Source organism: Phascolarctos cinereus, unplaced genomic scaffold (assembly GCF_003287225.1).
Source record: "Phascolarctos cinereus isolate Bilbo 61053 unplaced genomic scaffold, phaCin_HiC Scaffold_726;HRSCAF=1367, whole genome shotgun sequence".
Classification (NCBI taxonomy): domain Eukaryota; kingdom Metazoa; phylum Chordata; class Mammalia; order Diprotodontia; family Phascolarctidae; genus Phascolarctos; species Phascolarctos cinereus.
Window position 1 is genome coordinate 260,709,269 of NW_027556098.1, and position 24,906 is coordinate 260,734,174.

The window sequence follows — 24,906 nt, forward strand, 5'->3', positions numbered from 1 at the left end:
AAAAAAAACCTTGAAACAAACCAGGGATTCATCAATTAATAAATAAACAGATTGTAGCACATGAACGTAATGGAATATTATTGTCCCTATAAGAAACGATGAATGTAAAGAATTTAGAAACATGTGGGAAGACTAGTATGAACTGATGTAGAGTAAAGTAAGCAGAACCAGGAAAACAGTATACACAGTGACATCATGCACCAGTCTTCTTCCTTCTGCAGGAAGAAGAGAAACAATTCTATTGCATACCAGTCTCTTTCTCTTGGAGTAAGGGGGAAAAGCCCTTTCCCCCCTTTTCTTTCCCCAAGTCTTCTGCCCGGCCTCATGCCTTTGGGAAAGAGGAGAAATGTCTGGTCTCCTGTTTTGGAGGGAAAGGGAGCAATACAATATAAGTGGTCCCTCACTTGAGCTGCCTTAGGTCCTGAAAGTAACTCTTTCTCCCCCCTCCCCCTACCATAGCTAAAACTTTAGGGATGTTGCTAACCAATCTGAACTCATTCCTCAGTGATTAACAAAATCCTACCTAATCATAGCCTTCCCCTAAGCCAGTGATTCTGAATCCATGGTTGTCATCATTCTCTTTCTCCCACTGCCAGATCCTTTATTTCTATTCCCCTTAACTTAACCTCTTCCCTCCCATTCTAAAGCTACCCATGTTTTCTGCTGAACTCTCTGGAATACATACTCCATAGGATAACAAACTTGCTTTATAATGTCATGAGAGAAATTCTAAGAGACAAAGTTTCAAGCATGCTCAATATAAATTGATGAGATTTGCCCTTTTAGGTTAATCAGGTTTCTCTGGAAAGTAGGTGATGGGTAGGGTTATAAAGATGGAGGTAATTACAAAACAAAAGCTTGACTTTTAGGCAATTTTATCCAGGATGTGGGTGGGGGGTAAATTTTACAAGGGGAAGGAATAATGAAGGAGAATATTAAATCTAGCTTACTTAAGTCTTAGGAAAACAGAATCAATTTTCAATTTTACACTTCTACCCTTTAATTCTTGGGAAGTCACTCCTTCCATGAATCTTAGTCTGTTTAAAGTCACAAATCAAGGTATAATAAAAATCATATATGTTACCCTATAAAGCTGAAGCAGTGGTTATAGAAGCAAAAATCCTGTGAAAAAAGGGCTAGTATTTCTGCTTGTTCTAATATGTGGGAATAGGGACTAAAGAAATTTTATCCAGATAGCCTACTTAAATGGGACTAATTTGAGAGAGGATGGCCCCAATACCATAGGGCTTAATCTTACAACAGTTTCACTCCTTAGTCTTTGAGACTGCCTGTGACGGACTCATTGACAAACTCCATTTGAGGCAGTCACCTTCAGTAAGCAGGCCTTATAGATTCAGTAGCAACTAGGAAAGGAAGGAAAGGGAAGGGAGAACATTGTCTCCTTCCTAGTAACCCATTCCCAATCTCCATTTCATCAGCACATCATATCTTAGAGTTCAGTTATCTCATGCAGTTGTCTGGTTTCTGAAAACATCTCTTGAGCATTCTGCAATGGGCCTGTTTTCAAAGCACCTCTGAAGGGAAAGGCTTCTCCTAGATCTGCTTCTCTGGTTCAGATTACTTGTGGAGATTCTTAGATAATTCTGCTAAAATCTGCCAGTTACAAGACTAAATACAATTTAGTACAACCTTTTAAATTTTGCTTTTCCAATAAGCAGTACATGTAGTAAAAACCAGCTAAACATTATGGTTTTAGTCCTATTAACAATAGAACTATAAGAACATCAAATTAAGCACCCATAGTTCACTTTAAACTTCAGAGAATTTGTTTTTACATACCCTTTGCTGTTTATATCTTTATCTAAACCATAGGTTCCCAGAGTGGAAAATACCACCCTTTGGGGAGTGCTGGAATGATCCAGGGGGGTGGTACTAGCCTCAGATGCAATTGGGGGGCATCAAATAAAAATAAAGGGGTGGTGGAAGCATAAGGAAGGAAGAAAAGATGAGAAAATTTTGAAAAACCATTTGTACGTGTTTCATCTGTTGTGTAATAGAGTTAAAGTCATAGTGATTACATTATTTTCCAAATAAACATACAAAATGCTAGTTATAACCAGTCAGTGGTCAAGTTTGCCAGCAGGTCTTAACAAGCAAGTGTTGGCAGGCAAGCAAGTTGTACATTGTCAGGAAGTCCAGAATGCGTGCATTGGCAGGAATATGTGCGTGTAATGACTTGCTTACTAAACGATACTATACAGTTACGTGATACAATATTACATCATCAAATTTTCAATGCAAGAAAAAACCCACAAATTTACAATAAATTATTAAATTTGAGATTTGTCATTTTAAAAAAATTGTATATTTTTTGAAATGACATAAATTTCAAAGAAAAAACCATTAAAGGGTTAAAAAAAAAGGTAGCTTTATGTGGGTGAGGGGTGAGTGTGCCCTGAGCAATTTTTCTTGAAAAGGGAGTGGTAAGCCAAATAAGTTTGGGAACCTTTGATCTAAACCCTTTACCTGATAGAGACACTGCCAACAATAGGCTGAAGGAAGAATCTTAAAAAGAATCTGGGAAGATACTACTTGTAAGATGAGCCTTTCTGGTAAAAGACTTAATATTTCCCAAAGTAGACATGTAAGTTAAGATTAAGGGTACTTTTCTAAATTGACATTGATTCTATCTATTATCATTTAACTTTTTAAGACGCACATTCATTTATTTCATTCTTTATTTACAACTTAAGGGAAAAACTTCAGTTTTACCACTTATAACTGTCCTGTGATGTAAGTTAGCGAATTATTATGTTGATATATTTAGGAAATAAATTTATCTGAGCAGAGAAATAAAAAACCAAACATTTTAAAGCACCACAGAAAGCAAAACTCTGAAACTTTTTAAATTAAGCATTTAAAAAGGGGTGGGAGCAGGGGAGCAGAAAATTCCTGGCTTGTGCAGAAGGTAAATAATATAGTTTTATATATAAAGTCCAGAACCCAGTTTTTAAAGTCCTGAATCCATTTTTTAGAACTTATTATTAGAACATGCTCAAGGCATGTATTTCCCATTAGAATCATTTACATTTGACATACATAATTGTCTGATATTGCTTTTGTTGCTTTCTCAGAATTTTCCACTTTAGCTAATCCTCTCCCCCCTTTTAGGAGGATGAAATAAGTTAGGGACCTAAACCTAAACATGAATACATAGCCATCAGCACTCTTTGTAAGTAAATGACTTTTATTCCTAAATTCATTAGCTATACAAATGGATTTTCATAAAAGATACTTGTTTAATTTCAGTTGTAACTGACAGCAAAAGACTTGGGATGGGATGTATAAATATACTAAGTACTTAATCCCAGATTATATACAGAGGGCAGTGTATATCTCAAATGAGCTGTTTACAGATTTTTAACCATACTAATTAATAGATTTATGTCTGTGTCCCACAAAGTTCTTCATGTTTGTCTGTTTATTCCCACATCATTCTGAGATATTTGAAAGGCTTTATCTTATATAGGAATATATAATTGTTAGCAAGCTTTACTCATTTACTTAGAATGTGAAATTGCCAACCAATTCAGATAAAAAATAATAAGCTCTTTCATCCTTATATCCTGTTGTAGTAACTCAGAGATAGTAGAGTACTGCAAAAACAAAATTCATTATATTTTTAAAAATTAAAGCTTAATTTTCCCTGGTTAGAGAGATTTGCTCTACAAGGAAGAAGCAAGGACATGGTTATAATGGTGTGATCCACCAGGCCTAAGCCTAAGGGCACAGAATAGAAAAAGCATCTTAGTTCTCTTTGATTTTCAAGTAAGAGTTGAACAGCCAATCATATATCAAAGTTCCACATTATTCACAAGGCAAAGACAGCCACCTGTAGTAGTTCTCAGGCTGGACTCCCTTGAGCAGCTAGTGACATTTCCCTATACCTGAATTCAAAACTCAGGACATTATCAGATTACAGTCCCACAAGATTGCACTTGAAGCTGCAAAGTTTTACTAATCATAGTTTAGAGCTGGATACAGTTATTATTACTCTCATGTTGTTCCAATAAGTTATTTAGCAATAAAAGTTTACCTGGTCTTCCAAAAAGTATCACCCAACATCCTTTTCTTTTTTTTTTCTTGTCAAGTTTAAACTCATCCTGATATAAAAATCAGTCATTAGAAATGAAGAAAATAATTACATTCTGGAATTTCACATAGTGAATATATGATAAAAAATTTTAGAAAAACACTACTAACTGTAAATTTCCAGACTAATAGATATCCATTGCTTAAGGTAGTGTGTATTAATTAACCCCTTAAGGCAAAAATATTTAAGACTGGAGTCTTTTGAGACTAAGGTGGCTCAAGATGTAACTTCAAAAACAAAAACAAAAAAAAAAGATGTAACTTCAATATATACTATTCTAGCTATAACTTCATAATTTTCACTATCACAAATCATCACACAAATCATTGCTCTACTATAAACAAATTTGTAAATCCCACCCCAGCCCCGCCTTTTGTCAAGGAGTATTTGTAATAGAAGAGGGAATCCCATTTTCTCAGTAAACCAATTCACAAATTCTTTCACAGGGCTGATAACATTTTATGATCTTGCCCAAGCAGATGGGTCCCAAAAAACCTGGCAAGTTTACAAATAAGGAGATTTTACAAGATCTCTCTGTCTCTCTTTTTCCCTTTCCACAAAGTAAGTAATTATCATCCTTCCCTTTTAAAATATACCCAATTAAATACTTCGTAGGTTTTAACATCGTAACATTAACAAACTTAATAATTTTACAATATCCAGATTAAAAAAGTTAAATTTTCTAATGATGCAATTGTACTAACTCCTTAACAATATTTCTCATACAATGAGTTCTCAAAAATCACAGTACAAGAAAAGTTAGAAACACAATAACATTCACAATATCATGAATTTAAAACATGAAATGAAACTTATTACTAATTAGATGACATCAGTCAAATGCATTTCCAAATTATCTTACATTGAAAATCATTCATCTTATCACATCTGAACACCCAGTACAAATGGGGCAGCTAGATGGCACAGTGGATAGAGCACCGGCCCTGGATTCAGGAGGACCTGAGTTCAAATCCAGCCTGAGACACATAACACTTACTAGCCATGTGACCCTGGGCAAGTCACTTAACCCCACTGCCTAGCTAAAAAGAAAAAAAAAGCAACAATAGTCATCTAGTTTGGAAACAATTGCATTCAGTTAAAGAAATAAAAGTAATAAATATTTATATAGTGCTTACCATATGCCAGGTCTTCTGCCAAGCACTTCACAATCATGTGATTCTTGTAACAACCCCTTTACAGATTAGTAAACTGAAGTAAACATAGATGAGGTTACTTGTCTAAAATCACATGGCCAACATATTTATAGAGTCCAGATTTTTAATTCATATTTTCCTCAATCCATGCTCTTCAATATTTTGCCTCAGTGTCAAGCCACATTATAATTAAGTTTCAGGACAAACCTTTACCACATCAAATCTGGATTTACAATTACAAAATCAAAATCTCAATCTTCCAAGGGCCACATACACCCAGTACTTAACATTATAGGGCCCACTACTCTCAGTCTACTGGCAAAGATTCAAAGTGGCAATATTGTATTCTCATCCCCCTCTTTAGGGTCCACCTCACATAACAACTAAAATATACTTTACTAAAGGTCCTTCAAGGACAGAATTTTAGTATTCTATCTTCAAATAATTTCATGTTGCAAATATGTTACTATAGTTGCCATATCATAAAGAATAACTACGATATACTTCTTATCTCAAGATGTCAAACACCTTTCAAACCTCTCTTTGCCAAACTCTAAATCCCTTTTACTTTCAAACTCTACTTGCTCAAATTTCCCCCTCCATATATACATATATATGTACACATACATATATATACACATACATACATATACACATATATACACATACACATAAATGTATGTGTGTGTGTGTGTGTGTATCCCTCCAGTGGGCTTTGATTAAAGCCCTTCAAAACAGCTTTCTTGTTATCCTTTCATATTCTGATCCACTTCCTCTCTTTCATATCCCACACTATAAAACTCATCTCCTTTGTAATGTGGCACAAAAAAATTTTCTACACCATCTTTTAATTGTAATACATTTGCTCTTGGGGTTCTAAAGTAGTTGCAATACTGCAATACTTTGGGTTTCTAAGGAGCTTACAAATGCATAGTCTCATCCAGTTTCTGATTTGTTTATAGTGCCACCTCACAATTTTTCTTTGAATTAGGGCAGTCAGAAGGAGTAGCAGAGGTGGTGGCACCCAGAGATCTAATAGGTCTGTAACACAGAACACAAAGCAGAAAGTTTGCAGTGGCTTATCCTTTCTGTTGAGGCACAGGAAAGGGGGTCCCAGCCCTAATTAACAGCTTAGGAACACCTAATCTATTCAAATAACAATTAAATTCTGTTATGTCATTCACAGAAGTAACACAAAGCATTTTTTTTTCTTTTTGGGGGGGAGGCAGTTGGGGTTAAGTGACTTGCCCAGAGTCACACAGCTAGGAAGTATTATGTGTCTGAGGCTGGATTTGAACTCAGTTCCTCCTGAATCCAGGGCCGGTGCTCTATCCACTGTACCACCTCGCTGCCCCCAACAAAGTATTTTTCCAAATTAGATTCAACTTACATTCAAGTTGCTTCCTTAAATAAGCTTCTCTTTCTATGGGCAAGAAACAAGATAGTTCTTAAAATTCAGATTGTAAATTGGCTTTGAAATTTCTCCCAAACCAACTTCCCCTTCTCTAACCTGCAGTTTTGTGACATGGAATAGGGAAGACCTTATAGGGGCATAACACTCCATTCCTTCCCCTGAAGCAGGGTGGAAATACTGATTCAGATTTTTCCCTTCATTTATTCTTTCTCTCATATAAATAAATATATGGCAGTGCTCCTAAATTCATCTGCATCCTTCTCATGCCACCTAGGGCAGAAAACATAGATATTATGTTTAGTTTTTTGCAGGAATTGATTAACAAAAGCAGAGTTAATAATTTCTGCATCATGTAGTTTGGGTGGATCTAATCCCAAATCCCACCTAGCACTTATACATTATTTATCATAAAAATGGATAGGACTCTCATTTTCTTCTTGACAAGTTATTTTAAATCTACTCCAATTAATATCCATACCTGAATTGCATAGTCTAATACAATTTATAGCAAAATTTCTAATTTAAAAATTAGTTTCTAAATTGGTTTATACTTAAGTTTAATTTGTAGAATTCCTAAGTATCTAAATAGATGTACTCTTCTAATAAAACTTACTTTTTTGTTGTTCCCTAATTTACACAAACTTTTCTCTCTTTTTTTTTTTGTGAACCAGGAAAGAGTTAATAGGCAGCTCTTAAGTAGCACAGCCATTATGGGTTTTTTTTCCTTCACTTTGGAATCTCACTGATACTATCAATTTAGCTTCAGTTCCCATTTCTCTAATCAGTGAAATCACCTTCCCCCAGCACTAAAACAATAAATCTGTCACTTTCCAGGCAAGGAGTGAGAAGAGATCTAAGTGTTGTTTCCTTGCAACTTTCACAGTTCTATTCTTATTTTTCCTTAAAACAAATTCTACAGAGAGTTAAAACTCACTAAAACATTTCAGCATTTATAAAAAACATTCAAACTATAATTTGGAAATGCACAGTAGAGAACTTACATTTTAGTCTCTGGTCAGTTTATGATGCCATAAATTTCTGCAGATTGGGGAGAACCCTGTCCCTCTTGTCTGTTTCTTTTGTCTGCCTCCCTGACTTGGCCAGAGTCAGGAAGAGAGAAAGAGAACATTTCTCAAGAAAAAAAGGGTTTTTTGCTCTAACTCCCTTGGGCTGATAAGGTCCCAGGTAAGAGAACACAGATACAGAGAAGCATTTGCCAGCTTTTTTTTTTTACTCTCCCACTGAAAACTTTTAAATAAAAAATTAACACACACTATTCTTTTTTTATTACTAAAACTTAAATATACAATAAGAAAAGAAAAAGAAACATTATAAACTTGAATATTGAAATTTAAATGCAAAATAAGAAAGGAAAAAAACATGTCCTGTGCACAGCAGAATGTAAGAGAGGATTCAAAATATATAGCAATAAATTTCCATTTCAAGAAAGCCTATATAATAAATACTACATGTTGTGTTGAGAACTGTGGAAAGACCTCTTTTCTTTGCTTCCTTGTAAGTTTCCTTTTGTTCTGTGCTGTGTACTTCTTGCTTTATTCTTTTTCCCCCTTTCTCCCCCCACCCCAGGCTACAATTAAGTGCAGATATACTTATATAAAGATATAGATATATATATAGTCATATATATATACACATATATATATACACACACACACACATATATATACTTACATAATACATATATAGACATATTTCTTTCCCTAACAAATTCTACTCCTGATCTTTGTTTCTGTTTGTGTGTTGTCTCTTATTTCCTATCTCTCCTAACTCCTCTATTTTACTTCTACCCACTACTTTGCCCTCCTATACTTAACCTACCTTCCCCAAGGATCCCTGTGTTATCGTCCTACTCCCATAAATCTAAAAACCCTTCTATACCCCCCCTTTAACCTATTCCCTTACCTTCTCCTCTAGAGATCCTTCCCTTATCCTTTCCCAGCTCCCTATTCTGTTAGCATTTTATTTCTTTCTGAATTTAGAAGACTTTTATGCTCTTCTAGATATATATGTATTGTTCCCTCTTGAACCCATTCCTGATGAAAGTAGGTTTCCAGAACTAACAGCCCTCTACCCCTATCTAATTCCTCTGTGTCATTTTTTCTTCTTGTACCTCATCTGTATAAGATAATTACTCTTTCTAGCTTTTCCTAAACTTTAGTTTTGCTTTTTAAAGTGATATCATACTCAGGTCTACCCCCAATCATTCTTATAAACTACCCAATTAATAATAATAATCTTCAACATATGGATTACATTTTACATACACAAAAGGTAAATAGTCTGTCTTTATTGAGTCCCTTGTAATTAGTCTTTGTTATGTACCTTATATTTCTCTTGGCTCTTGTATGTCAAATCTTCTATTAAGTTCAGGGGGTTTTTTAACAAAGCCCTAAAGTCTGACAGTTCATTAGATGTCCTTTTTTTTCCATTCAGGATTATGCTTAGCTTTGCTGAGTATGATATTTTCAGCTAGTACCCCAGTCCCCAGTTCTTTTGCACTTCAAATTATACTTTGTTCCAAGACCTGTAGTCTTTTAGTGTTGCCACTGCTAGGTCTTGTGTGATTCTAATTATGTCACCAACATATTCAAATTGTTTTTTTTTTCTTATTGCTCATAATATTTTGTCCTTGGGCTGGGGGTTTTGGAATTTGACTATAATATTCCTGTGGGTTTTCCTCATAAGATCTCTTTGAGATGGTGACTAGTGGATTTTTTTCTATTTCTGCTTTCCCCTCTTGTTCTATTGCTTCAGGACAATTTTCTTTAATTATTTCTTGTATTATTGTATCAAGACTTTTTTTGATCATGGATCTCAGGTAGTCCAATTATTCTTATGTTTTCTCTTCTTGATCTGTTCTCCAGATCAGTTGTGGTTTTTTTTGAGATGCTTCACATTCTCTTCTATTTTTCATTCTTTATATTTTGTTTTATTTCTTTTTTTAATATAAATTTATTTATTTTTAGTTTTCAATATTCACTTCCACAAGTTTTTGAGTTCCAAATTTCTCACCCCTCCCCCCACCCAAGATGGCATGCATTCTGAATACCCCTTCCCCTGGTCTGCCTTCTCTTCTATCTCTCCCCCCTCCCTTCTCTTATCCCCTTCCCCTTCTATTTTCCTGCAGAGCAGGATAGACTTCTGTACCGCATTTCCTGTATTTCTTATTTCCCAGTTGCATGTGAAAACTTTTTTTTTAAAACATGTATTTTTAAAACTTTGAGTTCCAAATTTTCTCCCTTCCTCCCTCCCCACTCACCCTCATTGAAAAGGCAAGCAACTCAATATAGGTTGTACATGTGCAGTTATGCAAAACACTTCCTTAGTAGACATGTTGAAAAACTAACTCTATTTCCCTTAATCCTATCCTGCCCTCCCATTTATTCTATTCTTTCTTTTGACCCTGTCCCTCCTCAGAAGTATTTGCTTCTGATTACCTCTTTCCCAATCTGCCCTCCTCTCTATCACCCCCTGCTCTCTTGTCCCCTTCTCCCCTATTTTCCTGTAGGGTAAGACAGATTTCCATACCCAATTGAATGTGTATGTTATTCCTCCTTAAGCCAAATCCTATGAGAATAAGATTCACTCATTCCCTCTCACCTTCCCCGTTTCCCCTCCACTGTAAGAGACTTTTCTTTTCTGTTTTTTTTTGTGAGATAATTTACCCCATTCTACCTCTCCCTTTCTTCTCTCCAGTATATCCTCCTCATCCCTTAATTTTATTCTCCAGATATGACCCCTTAATCTTCAACTCACCCTGTGCTTCAATCTCTATCTATCTATCTATACATATACATTTTTTTCCTCAACTACCCTAATACTGACAAAGTTCATGAGTTACAAATATCATCTTTCCATGCAGGAATGTAAACAGTTCAATCTTAATAAGTCTCTTATGATTTCTCTTTCCTGTTTACCTCTTCATGTTCCACTGAGTCCTGTATTTGAAAGTCAGATTTTCTGTTTAGCTCTGGTCTTTTCATCAGGAATGCTTGAAAGTCCTCTATTTCACTGAATGACCATTTTTTTCCCCTGAAGGATTATACTCAGTTTTGCTGGGTAGGTGATTCTTGGTTGTAATCCTATCTCCTTTGCCCTCCGGAATATTATATTCCATGCCCTGTGGTCCTTTAATGTAGAAGCTGCTAAATCTTGTGTTATCCTGATTGTGTTTCCACAGTACTTGAATTGTTTCCTTCTGGCAGCTTGTAATATTTTCTCCTTGACCTGGGAACTCTGGAATTTGGCTATATTCCTAGGAGTTTTCCTTTGGGGATCTCTTTCAGGAGGAGATCTGTGGATTCTTTCAATTTCTATTTTGCCCTCTGGTTCTACTATATCAGGGCAGTTTTCCTTGATAATTTCTTGAAAGATGATGTCTAGGCTCTTTTTTTGATCATGGCTTTCAGATAGTCCAATAATTTTTAAATTCTCTCTCCTGGATTTTTTCCAATGAGATATTTCACATTGTTTTCTAATTTTTCATTCTTTTGTATTTGTTTTACAGTGTCTTGATTTCTCAGAAAGTCACTAGCTTCCAATTGATCTATCCTGATTTTTAAGGAAGTATTTTCTTCAGTAAGCTTTTGGACTTCCTTTTCCATTTGGCCAATTTTTCTTTTTAGGGCATTTTTCCTCTTCATTGGCTTTTTGGACCTCTTTTGCCATTTGGGTTAGGCTGTTTTTTAAGGTGTTATTTTCTTCAGTATTTTTTTGGGTCTCCTTTAGCAAGCTGTTGACTTGTTTTTCATGATTTTCTTGCATCACTCTCATTTCTCTTCCCAGTTTTTCCTTTACTTCCCTTACTTGCTTCTCAAAATCCCTTTTGAGCTCTTCCAAGGCCTGGGACTGATTCATATTTTTCTTGGAGGCTTTGGATGTAGGAGCTTTGATTTTGTTGTCTTCTTCTGGTTGTATATTTTGATCTTCTTTTTCACCAAAGTAAGATAATATAGTCTGACTCTTTTTGCGAGGTTTGCTCATGATCCCAGCCAATTACTTGAGTTTTAAACTCTTTGTTAAGGTAAGAGTCTGCTTCCAATGTGGAGAGTGTACCGTCCCAAGCTTCAGGGGTTTGTGTAGCTGTTTTCAGAGATACTTGTAGGGACCTGTAAATTTTCAGCTCTTCCAAGGCGGTATGATAAGGCGTGTTTACTTCTTTCCTGGCCTGTGACCACAAGTATTCCTTTCTGTCCTGTAACTGTGAGGAGGGGTTTCTCTCCACAGCCACTACAAGCTCCACCGTGCCAGCACACTCCTCCTCACCCCAGCACCGCTGCCCAGAACTGTGACCCAGATCCACACACAGGCAAAGCAAGAGATTCCTGCCTCAGCACTGGCAAAGAGATCCCTGCAATCCCTCTCTGATCAGCCACTGGATTCCCCCTCATTCTGTGGGCCAGCAGCTCGGGAAGCAGCTGCCCCCCCCCCCAGGGCCAGGCTCTTGGGGAATGGAGCTGAGACCCCACCTTCCTTTCTCAGCACCGACAGAAACAGACTTTTTCCACTGACCTTCTAAGTTGTCTTTGGCATTAGTGGATTGAGGAGTCTGGAAACCTCCACAGCTGCCCGCGATTCAGTCCTCTGAGGCCTGCTCCAGGTTTGCTGCAACCTGTGTGCCCACGCTGTGCTGCGCTGCACTCCCAGCCCGGCACGGGTACACCTTTCTGATCAATCATCCAGGTTGTCTTGGGCTGGAAATTTGTTTCCCTCTGTCTTTTTGTGGGTTCTGCTGCTTCAGAATTTGTTTAGAGCCATTTTTTATGAGTATTTGGAGGGGTTTGGGGGAGAGCTCAAGCAAGTCACTGCTTTCACTCCGCCATCTTGGCTCCGCCCCCTGTTTTATTATTTCTTGATCTCTTATAACTTCCTTGGCTTCACTTTACCCAATTCTGGTTTTCAAAGAGTCGTTTTCTTCTTTAGGATTCTGAATCTCTTTTTCTAATTGGTTGACTTTTTTTTCATAATCTTCCTGTTTTTCTTGGATTGTTTTTTTTTTTAGTTTTTTTCTCAATCTCTCTCATTTGATTTTTAAAGTCTTTTTAAAGTTCTTCTGTGAATTATTTTTGGGCAGGTGACCATTTAATGTTACTTTTTGGGGTAGAAGAAGATTTTGTTGCTTCAGTATCCTCCCCTGAAGATGAACCCTCATCTTCTTTATTCCCATAGTAGCTCTCTATGGTTAAACTCTCTCTCCTTTGCCTATGCATTTTTTTAAAATTTGCAGAAGTTTAGGGTTTTTTTAATCATCTCTAGACTTTGGGTATGGGGGATAGTGCTGCTGTCCATAGTTCCTCCTTCAGTTCTCCTCTCTGGCCTAGAACTGAAACTAAGACCTCTACCCTCCTATAAGTGCCCACACCCAGGGGTGTCCCTGCCCCACTGCTTCTGCATTCACTGGGCATGTGTTGGTTCCTTCTCTCCCCCGGCTAGGGCTCTGAAGCACAGCTGGGTCTGGCATTCCTTGTCAGCAGAGGTTCCCTCAATCTTCCCAGCTCAGATGCCCAACTACTCTCACTGTCCCTGGGGCAAAAGTTCCTTTGGCTGGGGCCAAGGCAGCCCCCAACCCAGCTAAGCCCAGGGCTTGCCACTTGTTGTTTCAGTGGTCTCTAGCCTGGAGGTGCTTACTCTTCACAGAGACCAAACTTCTTCCTGGGATTTTTCTTCAGATCTTCTCTGATTGTCCAGAGAGGACTCCTATTCTTCCCCTACTCTTATTTGTTTTTAACTACTCTATGTTTATCCTAAGGCACTATTTTATCTCTTTGGTAGGGGAAAATCTTGAGAGCTTGGAATTTTCTGACCTACTCTGCCATCTTCCCAGAATCCTCTCTACCCACAACATTCTAAAAACAATCTCAAAGCTTTTAATTTGCACAGTAATCAAAAGTGCCAAATACTACTGGATCCCATTTTCCCTTATAGAGACTTCCTCCTAGAGTGGAGGAAAACCTTATTGCCTTGAAGGGACTTCCCCACCAGGGTGGAAATTAACTTTACTCTCTTAAAGGGACTTTCCCATCAGAGTGGAGCACAACCTTAGCTAACTACTTCCCCAACAACATGGAAGTTTACCTATTCCCTTAAAAAGACTTCCCATGGATATCCTTCCCCACTGAAATGGAGGCTTACCTTATCTCAATGGCTTTAAGACTGAATCCGGACTGAGGAGTGAGTCTGGTCTCTAGTACAATTCTCTGTGGAGAAATACCTCAGAGAAAAGTTTCCCCAGAATGCTCTAGGATCCTCCCTTAGAGGCAGCTTCAGGGACCAGCTTCACTCCCCTAGTCCCTTCATGGTTGCCAACTGTGACAAGAGAAATTCTGAGAGAAAAAAATTTCCAGCATAATCAATTCATTATTTAGGTTAGCAATAACCAATAAATTGCATCATTTGCGTCTCTCAAATTTTTTATAACAATTAGCAAGGTGACAGAGCAAAATTTTGAACAACATAGGTGTGTCACCTTCAAATTGGCTATCAATGACCTAGTCAGAATTGAGATTACATCATTTGGATCTCCCCTTCCGAAACTCCTTTAACCACAGCCAAGACAAGTCAAAAGACAAAGGTTTCCAGGTGGTAGGATTAATCTGTGGGGGGATGAGAGTTGCCACATAGTTTAAATTGATGAGATTTGAATTTTTAGGTTAATTGGGTTTCTCCGGAAAATGGGTGACAAAAGTAGCAATAATTACAAGACAAAGCTTGACCTTTAGTCTAAATAGAATCATTTTTGAATTTTACACCAATTAAATTTTGAATCTTTTCTTTTCCCACTCCTTCCATCTTCTGGCTCTCAATAAGACTTGACTCCCTCCAGATGACACAGCCTCCCTGGAAAGACTTTCTAGCACTGACTGCCCTTTCATTCATTCCTCCCAACTCACTAATCAAAGTGGGAGAATTGAATGTCCCTCTATCTTCACTATTTAGTAACTTCTTCTCCTTTGAGCTTCCCTTAAGTGACCCCAGCTCTGTGATTCACTGTGATTTAACATTGCGTAATTTTGAAAAGACACTGTTGAAGCTGTTTGGCATCAAATTATACTTGCCAGCTTTTTTTTTCCCTTCTGGCCCTCTCCATGGTAACTACAGCTTGAAGACTGTTGTATTTTTCCACAAAATACCTTAGCTTCTAAGAGAAAGGGAACTATTCAAATGTAAAAAAACAAAATCCGTGTTATATAAAATAAAGATAGAAAATCTTCAACTCCAAATTATCTTGAATCACTGATTTGTTTGGTCTTTTCTAGTTTTTAAGAAGTCCATTACTTGAGTAAGATTTACCATTTTTGTCTTCTAAGCTATTTATTCTCCTTCCAACTTTTCCCTCCAGAGCTTTTGTTTCATTTTTTTTATCTTATGTTTCATTTCTTCTAGATATTCTTCTAATCCTAGTAGAAAATTGATTTTTTTCCCCCTTTGAATCTTGCTTGCAGTTGTTATGGAATTAACTCCTTTTTAGAGATTTTTAGATTTGCAGTAATATTGGATATCAATCAGTGTTTTCTTTGATTTATTCATCTCTTTGGCTTTAGTTCCTAAACTAGACCTTTGTTCCAGGGACTGAATGTGTTTTTGGTCAGAGTTGGATGATCAGCCCTGCTTGATCTTGCCTAGGTCTCCTGGGCTCCTTCAGTGATCTCCACCTCCCAGAGTTAACTGTCCCTATTTTCACACACACATACAATCCTCACCCTACCCCCCAGTTGTTGAGTTTCAGAGCACTAAATCTTCAGCTCCCTCTATGATATCTCAGGACAAAATTCTAGAAACCTGGTGTCTGAAATGTACTAGTCTGAACCTCACTGGTTCATTGCCTGTTGTTACTCCCTGGGACTTCCAAGATACCCATTCTGGGTCTTTCTGACCACCCTGGTACTTACTTAGAGGAGCCCTCCACTCTTTCTGCCTTAGAACGCTGTCTCGCTGGGAAGCTGGCTATTCTGTGCTGGTTGGGCTTTGCTGGCTGGCAAAGACTCCATTTCCTACTGTTCTTAGACTTCTGACTGATTTTTTTGTACAGTTCTGAAGTGGAAGAAGTCACCCTACTTTCTCACTGGATTTCTTTATCCTTATTTAGTCTGGTGTGAACTTTAGGTATATGGGACCTAGATGGTTTACCTCCTATTCAGATAGCCATCTTGAATGTAAATTTTCATTGGATTTCTTGATTATTCCATCTGGTACAAATTTTGCGTTGTTACTAGCATAGGTGTGTAGGAGCTGAGCAGTCTGCTTCCAGTCAAGCAGGCATCTTAACCTTAAGCCCCCTAAATGATCTCCTAATAGGAACCAGTAGATTTGTCTTCTTGATTAAGAATGTTCTTAATAGGTGACTTTCAAAAATGTGTCTGTAATTCAGTTCGACAAATTCAGTAAAATAGGCATTTATTAACACTATTTGAGCACTCTGCTGGGAACTGGAAAAGACAGGGTTGTTTTTTGTTTTTTCAATTAACAAGCATTTATTTTGTCTCCCTCTTACCTTCCTCTACTCCATGGAGAAAGAAAAACAAAACCTTTGTAACAAAAATACGTAGTCAAGCAAAAAGAGTTCACACACTGGCCATGTCCAGAAGTTTCCTGGGAAGGACAAACCAAGAAATAATTACAGGTGTGCCTCCAATTTGTGAACTATATTCTGTATATAGAAAATCTGAACTTTCAAAACAGAAAAAAAATTGATTGGTTGTTTGCATTTTTAAAAGATTTGTTTAGGGGCAGCTAGGTGGCTCAGTGGATAGAGCACTGGCCCTGAGTTCAAATCTGGCCTCAGACCAAACACTTGACACTTACTAGCTGTGTGACCCTGGACAAGTCACTTAACCCCAATTGCCTAAAAAAAAAAAAAAAGATTTGTTTAAAAATCTTAGGACACTAGAGAGCATACTATAAAGGATCAGTTGAAGAAACTGAGGAGGAAGGGAAGAGAGTAAGCATTTATTAAGCACCTGTTATGTGCCAGTAAATGGGTTAAGGACTTTATAAATATTATCTCATTTTATCCTTACAGTGACCCTGTAATATAGATGCTGTTATTATCCCCTTGTTACAGTTGAGGAAACTGAGGTAGACTTGCCAAGGGTCACACAACCTGTAAAAGTCTAAGGCTGGATTTGAACTTAGGGCTTCCTGACTCCAGGCCCAGCATTCCACCTGGTGTAGCACCTAGCTACCTTAGCTTGGGGATATTTAACATGAAGGAAAAAATTATGGAAAATGATAGGTATTTTCAAATATTTAAAGATTTCTCATGTGGAAATTGCTAAGGCTCCCTACTTTGGTATCCCATGTTGTAGAACTTAGGAGAATGGGTAGCAGTTACACACAGGCAGATTTTAGATCATAGATCATAAATTTAGAGCTAGATAATACCTTGGAGCTTATCTAATCAAACAATTTCATTTTATAGTGGGAGAAACTGGAGCCTGTAGAGGTTAGGTGACCTTGGTCACAGATGAACTAAAGTGGCAGAGCCAGGATTTAAAACCAAGCCCTCCGACTCCAGATCCACCACTTTTCCCACTATCTCCACTAAGAACATACTCTTGCCACAATTTTGGCTTTAAATAAGGAAACACTTTCAACATTTGGAGGTTTTCAAAAGTGAAAAGAATATTTCTGGAAGTAATGGGTTCATAGTCCTTGGAGATCTTCTGCAGGAAATCTACAGAGTCTAAAGGTCTTATTAGGAATATTATTTTTTAAAAAAAGATTCCTTTTCAGGTACAAGTTGGAATCACTGAATTTCAAATCTTTAACTTGGAGAAGGAAAATGTGGGGGTGACATGATGGCTGTCTTTAAATATTTAAAAGACTATCATGTGGAATAATTAGATTCATTTTGTTCCAGCAGGAAGAAGTAAGACAAGTGGGTGGAAGGTGCAAAGAAGCAACAAAGGAAAAAGATAACCTTATTTGACAAATCTCTGATTGCTCATTTAAGTCAAGGCATAAAACAAGGAGATACATGATACACAGTTATCATGGAAGAGATCAGGAGTTCCAAACTGAAGATAGATTCCTTATGCTAGTCATGTCGTCTTGATTCTCCTGTCTACAAATGACATTTTGCTAGTTTCATCAAATCACAGAAAATGCTGGCTCTTGGAAGAGATCCATGATTCTTTGGAGTTTGACCTAACCGTCTACAAGTAGATAAAGAATGGCTATTATATTGGTAGAAAACTGGCCTCAGAGCCAGGAAGACCTAGGTTCAAGTTTTATCTCTGACACTTAGTGGTTGTGTGACCCTGGGAAAGTCACTTAACTTCTCTGTGCTCTAGGCAACTTTCTAAAGGCTATAAATTACAAAGAAAGTGCTGGCCTGCATTGGCAGAGGAAGTCCTTCACTAAGAATCTATACCCATGAAATCACAAATCCCTTCCTTGTTACTAACCCTTTAATGTGGAGTTAAATGGACCTATAGAGCTTATCCAGAAGTATAAGTAGCTAGTACAAATAGGCAAGAGAAGAGTAGGGCTCCATTGCCATCAGGAAATTGTAAAGCTTTTTTTCTTTTTCTTTTTTTAATTGTAATATTTTATTTTTTCCAATTACATGTAAAAAACAATTTTAACCTTTGTTTTTTTATAATTTCGAGTCCCAGATCTTCTCCCACCTTCTCTTCCCTCCTACATCATTAAGAAGCCAGGCAATTTTATAAAGATTATACATGTGCTGTCATGCAAAACATTTCCATATTAGTCATGTTGTGAAAGAAAACACAGACAGAAAAAAAGAAAGTAAAAAAACAGTATGTTTCCATCTGCATTCAGTTTCCATCAGTTTCTTCTCTGGAGGTAGATAGCATTTTTCATTATAGGTCCTTCAAAATCGTCTTGGACCTTTGTATTGCTGAGAATAGCTAAGTTATTCACAGTTGATCACTGTATAACATTGCTGTTATTGTGTACAAGTTCTGGTTCTGCTTGCTTTACTTTGTATCAGTTCATGTCTTTCCAGGTTTTTCCGAAAGCATACTGTTCATCGTTTCTCATAGCACGAGAGTATTCCATCACAATCATGTACCACAATTCATTCAACCATTCTTCACTTGTTAGGCATCCCCTCAATTTTCAATTCTTTGCTACCACAAAAAGAACTGATGTAAATACTTTTGTACATATAGGTCCTTTTTTTTAAAAAAATCTCTTTGGGATACAATAGTATCAATAATAATGTTATTGCTGAGTCAAAGAATATACACAATTTTAAAGGTTCTTAAAAGATCTCAAACTTCTCCAAGAAACATAATTAATAATAATAATAACTAACATTTATGGAGAGCTTACTGTGTGCCAGGTACTATGCTAAGTGCTTTGAAATTATTGTTTCATTTGATCCTCACAACAACCCTGGGAGGTAGGTGCTATTATTATCCCCATGTTAGAGATGAGGAAACTGAGGTAAACAGAGGTTAAGTAACTTGCTTAACGTAAGTCACAGCTAATAAAGAATCTGAGGTCAGATTTGAACTCAGGCTTCTTGGTTCCTGGTTTGGCACTCTATCTACTGCGCTGCCAAGATGTCCCTTTTTAAAATATAGGTAGTCTACTTATATTGTAGGCTACAAAACATGGAGCATTATGGACTCTGAAAAATTAAAAATGAATATTACTAAGAAAATAATCCATTATTTGATCCCCCACCCCCAAGAGACAGGAAATCACCTTCCACTTTTCATAATTTGCAAGTTACATTGGTAGCCACTAAATGCCATCCAAATACCCATTAAGGCAGAATACTGCAGGGACCCTGAATCTTAATCCCAAAGCCACATTTTCTTTTAGGGAAGAAGAAAAAACACTTTTGTATTTCTCTCTGTCTCTCTTTTTTACTTTGATATCACTTTTATTAGAGGTATTAATTGGCTGTTCCCAGGTGTATGAGTGCCAGTGGCTACAGAAAAAACAGTAGGTTTGACAGTTGTTGATTTAGTTAGTTTGCCAATGACTTTCTTTTATTGTTTCTTTCAGGCCTCTTTTGATAGCATAAAAAATCCTGGTTTAACTGAGAAAATACATACACTAGCCTATTTTAGCTTTCTTCATATGTTAATTCCGGTACTGCTGCCAGATGTTTCATATATTTATGTAAAACTAAGAGATGATGGAAATATTTCTATTGTCACACTATTACCTCCAGCAAACTGAAGTTAAATTAGTAACTGTTGCTAATGTTTTGTTAGTCATAGTTATCAAATAACTATATTTTGGCTAGGAGCAAAGGGTTATTAACCAATATCTAGACTTGATATTTATTAATGGAGCTTTACTTATTTTAAGTATTAAAATGGCCTTTTGCCCATAATGAGATGTGCCTGTACCTGGTTTTTACTTCATGATTCGACAGTAAATATTGAAAACCACAAGATGGAATCTCTAGAATAGGTGGAGACTTTTGAAAAACATTCAGTCTGTTTCCTGAACCAAAATTCCATCACAAAGTTTGAAAAAAAAAAACCTATGTATTTTCCGTTCTTTTATCCTTGTTCCAATAAAACTTCACACTTATTTTAAGACTATAGCTTTACTTTCTACTGGTAGATTTTCATTCTCATCTTTATCATATTCCATATATAGTAATATATATAGATATAGATATAAAAAATACAGACACAAGAGACAGCATACTTATTTGATTTTAGTGATATCTGTTTAACAAATCACTACTGAATGCCTGCTTTTACAATGCATCATGCTAGGTAAAGTGGGAGAATAAAACAGTGTACAAGAGGGATTATTGATTACTCTGGGTGTGAAAAAGGCCCCACGGAACTCTACAATTTTACCCCAAGTAGGTAGCAGGGAGGGACCTTTTGTAAGTAAGGAAGGGTGTCATGAGACACCTTTAGTCAAGGCAAAAAAATAAAATAAAATAAATTGGGGAAATTCATGGGATGAAAAAGAGAAACATTTTGTCTATTTCCCCAAAAAATTATTTTTATGTAAGAAGATAAATCCTCCTCCAGTGTCTCATTACCTGCCTAACTCCTCTCAGATCTTCATTTAATTTGTCTTTACCTGTGTTGAAAACAGATTGGAGTGGGAAGAGACTTGAGGCAGGGAGGCCAATTACAGGAGACCATGGGCCAGGTGATAGGTGATAAAGACCTGAACTAGAGTGGTAACTGTACAAATGAAGAGGAGGAGATGTAGATTAGAAATGACAAAATGAGGCAACTGACTGAATATATGGGACCCATTTTGATGTTAAGGTGTTAGGGGTAACACTAAAGTTGCAAACCTGAGAGACCAGAAGGATGATGGTGTCTTTAACAATAATAGAGAAGTATGGAAGAGTGGTGAGTTTAAGGGGAAAGACAATGATTCTCTTTTGTAAATTTTGAAATTGAAATGGCTCCAGAAGGAAATTTGGCTCAAAATGTTGAATAGGCAGTTAGTGATGTGAGCCTAGAGCTGAGAGGAAACTATGACAGGATGTGTAGATCAACACATTTTCATGATTTCCTCCCAATTCTGTTTAGCAGCATGTGAATAAGAATAAAGGAGGAGGATGGTGGGAGTAAACCAGGGTTGGGGTTCGTCAAGGTATGAATAGCAATAGGACTAGGGAACAAGGGCTTCAAGATTCAAGGGTAGTATAGAGTTGAGCTGGTTCACCAAGGGGTCAAGATAGGGAAGAAGGAAAGTATAACTAGTATATAAGTAATGGCCTACCATGGTGCAATGCAGTAGAGAGAATGACAGTCACAGTGAGGATGAAGAACTGGTTTAGAGAATCAAAAGGCTTATGGAAAGATGGAATGATAAAAGATTATGAATAGATTCAAAAACTTCTAATTCTAGTTCTAATGCCATGTATTTGAAGACTTTAAGTGATACACTAGAAATGAAATTTTTTTAAAAATGAGTACTTGTTTTCTTTGACTCTATCACCTGTTTTGGGGGGAATCCTATGATGGGTCAGTATAGAAATTTATAGAAACTTTGGGAGAAAGGAAGAACATATTAGTCATATGCTCATGCAGGGTGGTGGGGGGTGACCAGGGAAAATTAAAAGAATAGGACAAAGTAATAAAAACAATGATTCCAAATAGAAAGTAGCCTTGGTTAATGGAAATAATGGAGCTAGGAGGAAGAAAGTCAGACAAACACTGGGTATAATCCTAAAAAATAAAGAAATTTAAACATATTTAGAAAAGGTGATGAAAAATGGAATTAGAAACAAGAAAGGACAATTATATTAACAGAAACATTTTTAACTAATTAGAAAGGTGAGGAGCATAGAATGATTTCAGAAATTTAAATGATACTTTTCTCAAGTATGAACTTATATCCCCCTCACCTTTTTTACAGTGGAGACAAAAAAACTTCTAATAAGTTTTAATAATCATGAAGAATGAATGAAGGATTGGCAATTGTTTTGAACCAGAGTATGGGGGGGGGGGGGAGGAAGAGTCAAAAGTGACTCCATGATAGTATATCTGTGAAATAGGAAAGGGATTAAATTAAAAAGTAATTTACAAAAAAGTAGTATCTGACTCATAATTTCTTGTTAAAAACATTAAACAAAACTGCTATACTTTTAACCCTTATTTGAACTGGCTATTCATTATTCTTTTGAAACACTCTTGTTCTGTTTCTTAGGAGGTCTTAAGAATAATGGGAGGAAAGGGAAGTTGCACATAGAATATACCAGTCCTAAAATGTTATATTTGTTACAGATATTTTCCCATGAAAATCTCAAAAAAATACAACTTAATTTGATTAAAGATAAAATAATTTCTGTGATGTTCATATTTAAATAATGTTTCCTTTCTTCTACAGTTAAAGCCTCAGTTAAACAACTAACAAAACAGGTAAGCAAAGTTTTTCCATTCTTTTTAAAAGACATTTAATATAACTGTCAAAAAATTTTAACTGATTTTCTCTGTTTTTGCCTTGTATATTTGAAGGCTATAAATGATGCACTGGATGCAGTAAAAAAGAATAAAAGTGGACCAACCTTTTTTAGAGATCTTGATAATAAAGGTAAAGCTTATTCCTTTTGAATTCCTACATATAGGAGTTTCATGTTTTGTCTAATTAAAGGATAATTTAGAAACTTTGTATAGGGGTTATACATGTACCCAAATGTATTCCTTCAAAGAGTTATTTTTTTATTTTAATTATTTTAAGCATTTTAATATTGAAAAGTAAATGTGAAATGTGTAACAAATACTTTTATTAATCTTCAGTGGGAAATGCCTGTTTCAATCCCTATGACCATTTTTTGAGAACGAAGGGAGACAACATTGCTCCCCTGTGATTTTTATGTTAGAAATTTTCCCCCATTGCTTCTAGCTCCTCTAGACACTTCCTTCAGTCCTTAGTTCCTCAGAGGAATTAAGACAATATTTGTTCTTAATGTTTGATAGACTTATTGAATTTCAATGTTCATCAAGGCAACATTAAACTAGACTGCTGATGGTTCTGAACACATAACTATCTACTTTAGAAGTATGATCTGTCTTTATTCTCATAAAATTCAGAAAAAGGGTCATGTAAAACGTGCTATTCACCTCCAGGTGGAAAGCTAATAGACTAGAGTGTACTTTGAAACCTATTTTCTTTCTTTCTTTCTTTCTTTTTAGAAATTAATTCACTTTTATCAAATTAGATTCTTACCAAGTATGTAAATATGATTCAAAATTAGTAAAAAACAATTAGGATAATTAATAATATAAATAGCAATTATTATGTGAAGGCACAAGGTTATTTTAATACATGCAGTGAAAGTCACAGAAAAAGATGCAGGACTTATTTATGGTAAAAGATTAAAATTGTATAGACATAGAAGGAACTCTATTTAATATGATAAAAAAACTAAAATCAAGAAAAAAACAATGAAATGAAGAAACACTTGTAGCTATCCATATTAACAAGGTAGCAAGGATGTTGCCTCCCCCCCCCTTTTGTTCAATATAATGCTAGAAACATTAGTGATTGCAACAATATAAGAGAAAAAAAGTAAAGTCATAACATCAGCAAAAAAAAAAAAGATTAAAATATTGTTATTTATAGGTGACATGACAGAGTACTTGTAGAACAGAAGAGAATCAGCAAATAAACGATTTGGGATGATTAATTACTTAAGTAATATATCAGAATAAAAAAAACCAAAATCATCATTCCCTATATATTACTAAAACCATGATAATATAACAACATTTAAAATTATTACAAAATGTATAAAATATCTAGGAATTAACATATGGAGATACATAAAAGATTTATATGATGAAAACCCAAAGAATAATCTTCAATGAATCAGAAATAATCATTAGAGAGAAATTCATTGTTCAGTATTTAGCTATGCCACTACAATAAAAATAATGATATCATATAAATTCATTTTCAGATTTGAAAAGGAATAGCAGACCTAGTGCTATACAAAGCTATTTAACCAAGAGATTTCATTTCTTAGTTAATACATTTGGAAGAACAAAACATCTATAATTGCAGGCGTGATGAGAAAAAAAAAACAGGCATAAAGGGAATACAGTTTAACAGATTTTAAGTTATACTACATAACAGTAGTTAAAAACATTTGCTACCAGCTAAAAAGGAAAGGAAAATGAAATAACCCATTAGAATAGAAACAACCACCAAGTCCAAAGAAACTTAACAAACAAGAAAACAAAACAAAACATTAGCTCACTGTTATGTAACCTAAATCAAATATTCCTTTCAGAAATACCCCCTTTTTTGACAATAGCCTCCTGTAAAATTGGAAAAAAAAATTGGAAGAAATGAAGTTTTTTTTATATAAATGTATTTATTTGTAGTTTTCAACATTCATTTCCACAAGTTTTTGAGTTCCAAATTTTCACCCCATCTCACCTCTCCCCCCACCCCAAGATGGCATGCATTCTGAATATCCCTTCCCATAGTCTGTCCTCTTTTCTTTCTCTCCCCCCTTCTCTTATCCCCTTCCCCTTCTATTTTCCTGTAGAGCAGGATAGACTTCTGTACCCTATTTCCCGGTAGCATGTGAAAACATTTTTTTTAAACATATGTTTTTAAAACTTTAGGTTTCAAATTTTCTCCTTCCTCCCTCCCCACTCACCCTCACTGAAGGCAAGCAACTCAATATAGGTTGTACATGTGCAGTTATGCAAAACACTTCCATAGTGGACATGTTGTGAAAAACTAACTCTATTTCCCTTAATCCTGCCCTCCCATTTATTCTA

General features: G+C 36.0%; 1 protein-coding gene across 2 annotated transcripts in view; it reads left to right on the forward strand.

The window, feature by feature from the left end:
- The window catches only part of MICU2 (mitochondrial calcium uptake 2), a 182,682-nt gene that overhangs the window by 80,260 nt on the left and 77,516 nt on the right, over positions 1 to 24,906 (forward strand). For both annotated transcript variants that reach the window (XM_020968774.2, XM_078147081.1), the window contains exons 3-4: positions 22,502 to 22,533; positions 22,630 to 22,705. In XM_020968774.2, coding sequence (XP_020824433.1) covers positions 22,502 to 22,533; positions 22,630 to 22,705 — 108 coding nt within the window. The remainder of the gene's footprint in view (positions 1 to 22,501; positions 22,534 to 22,629; positions 22,706 to 24,906) is intronic.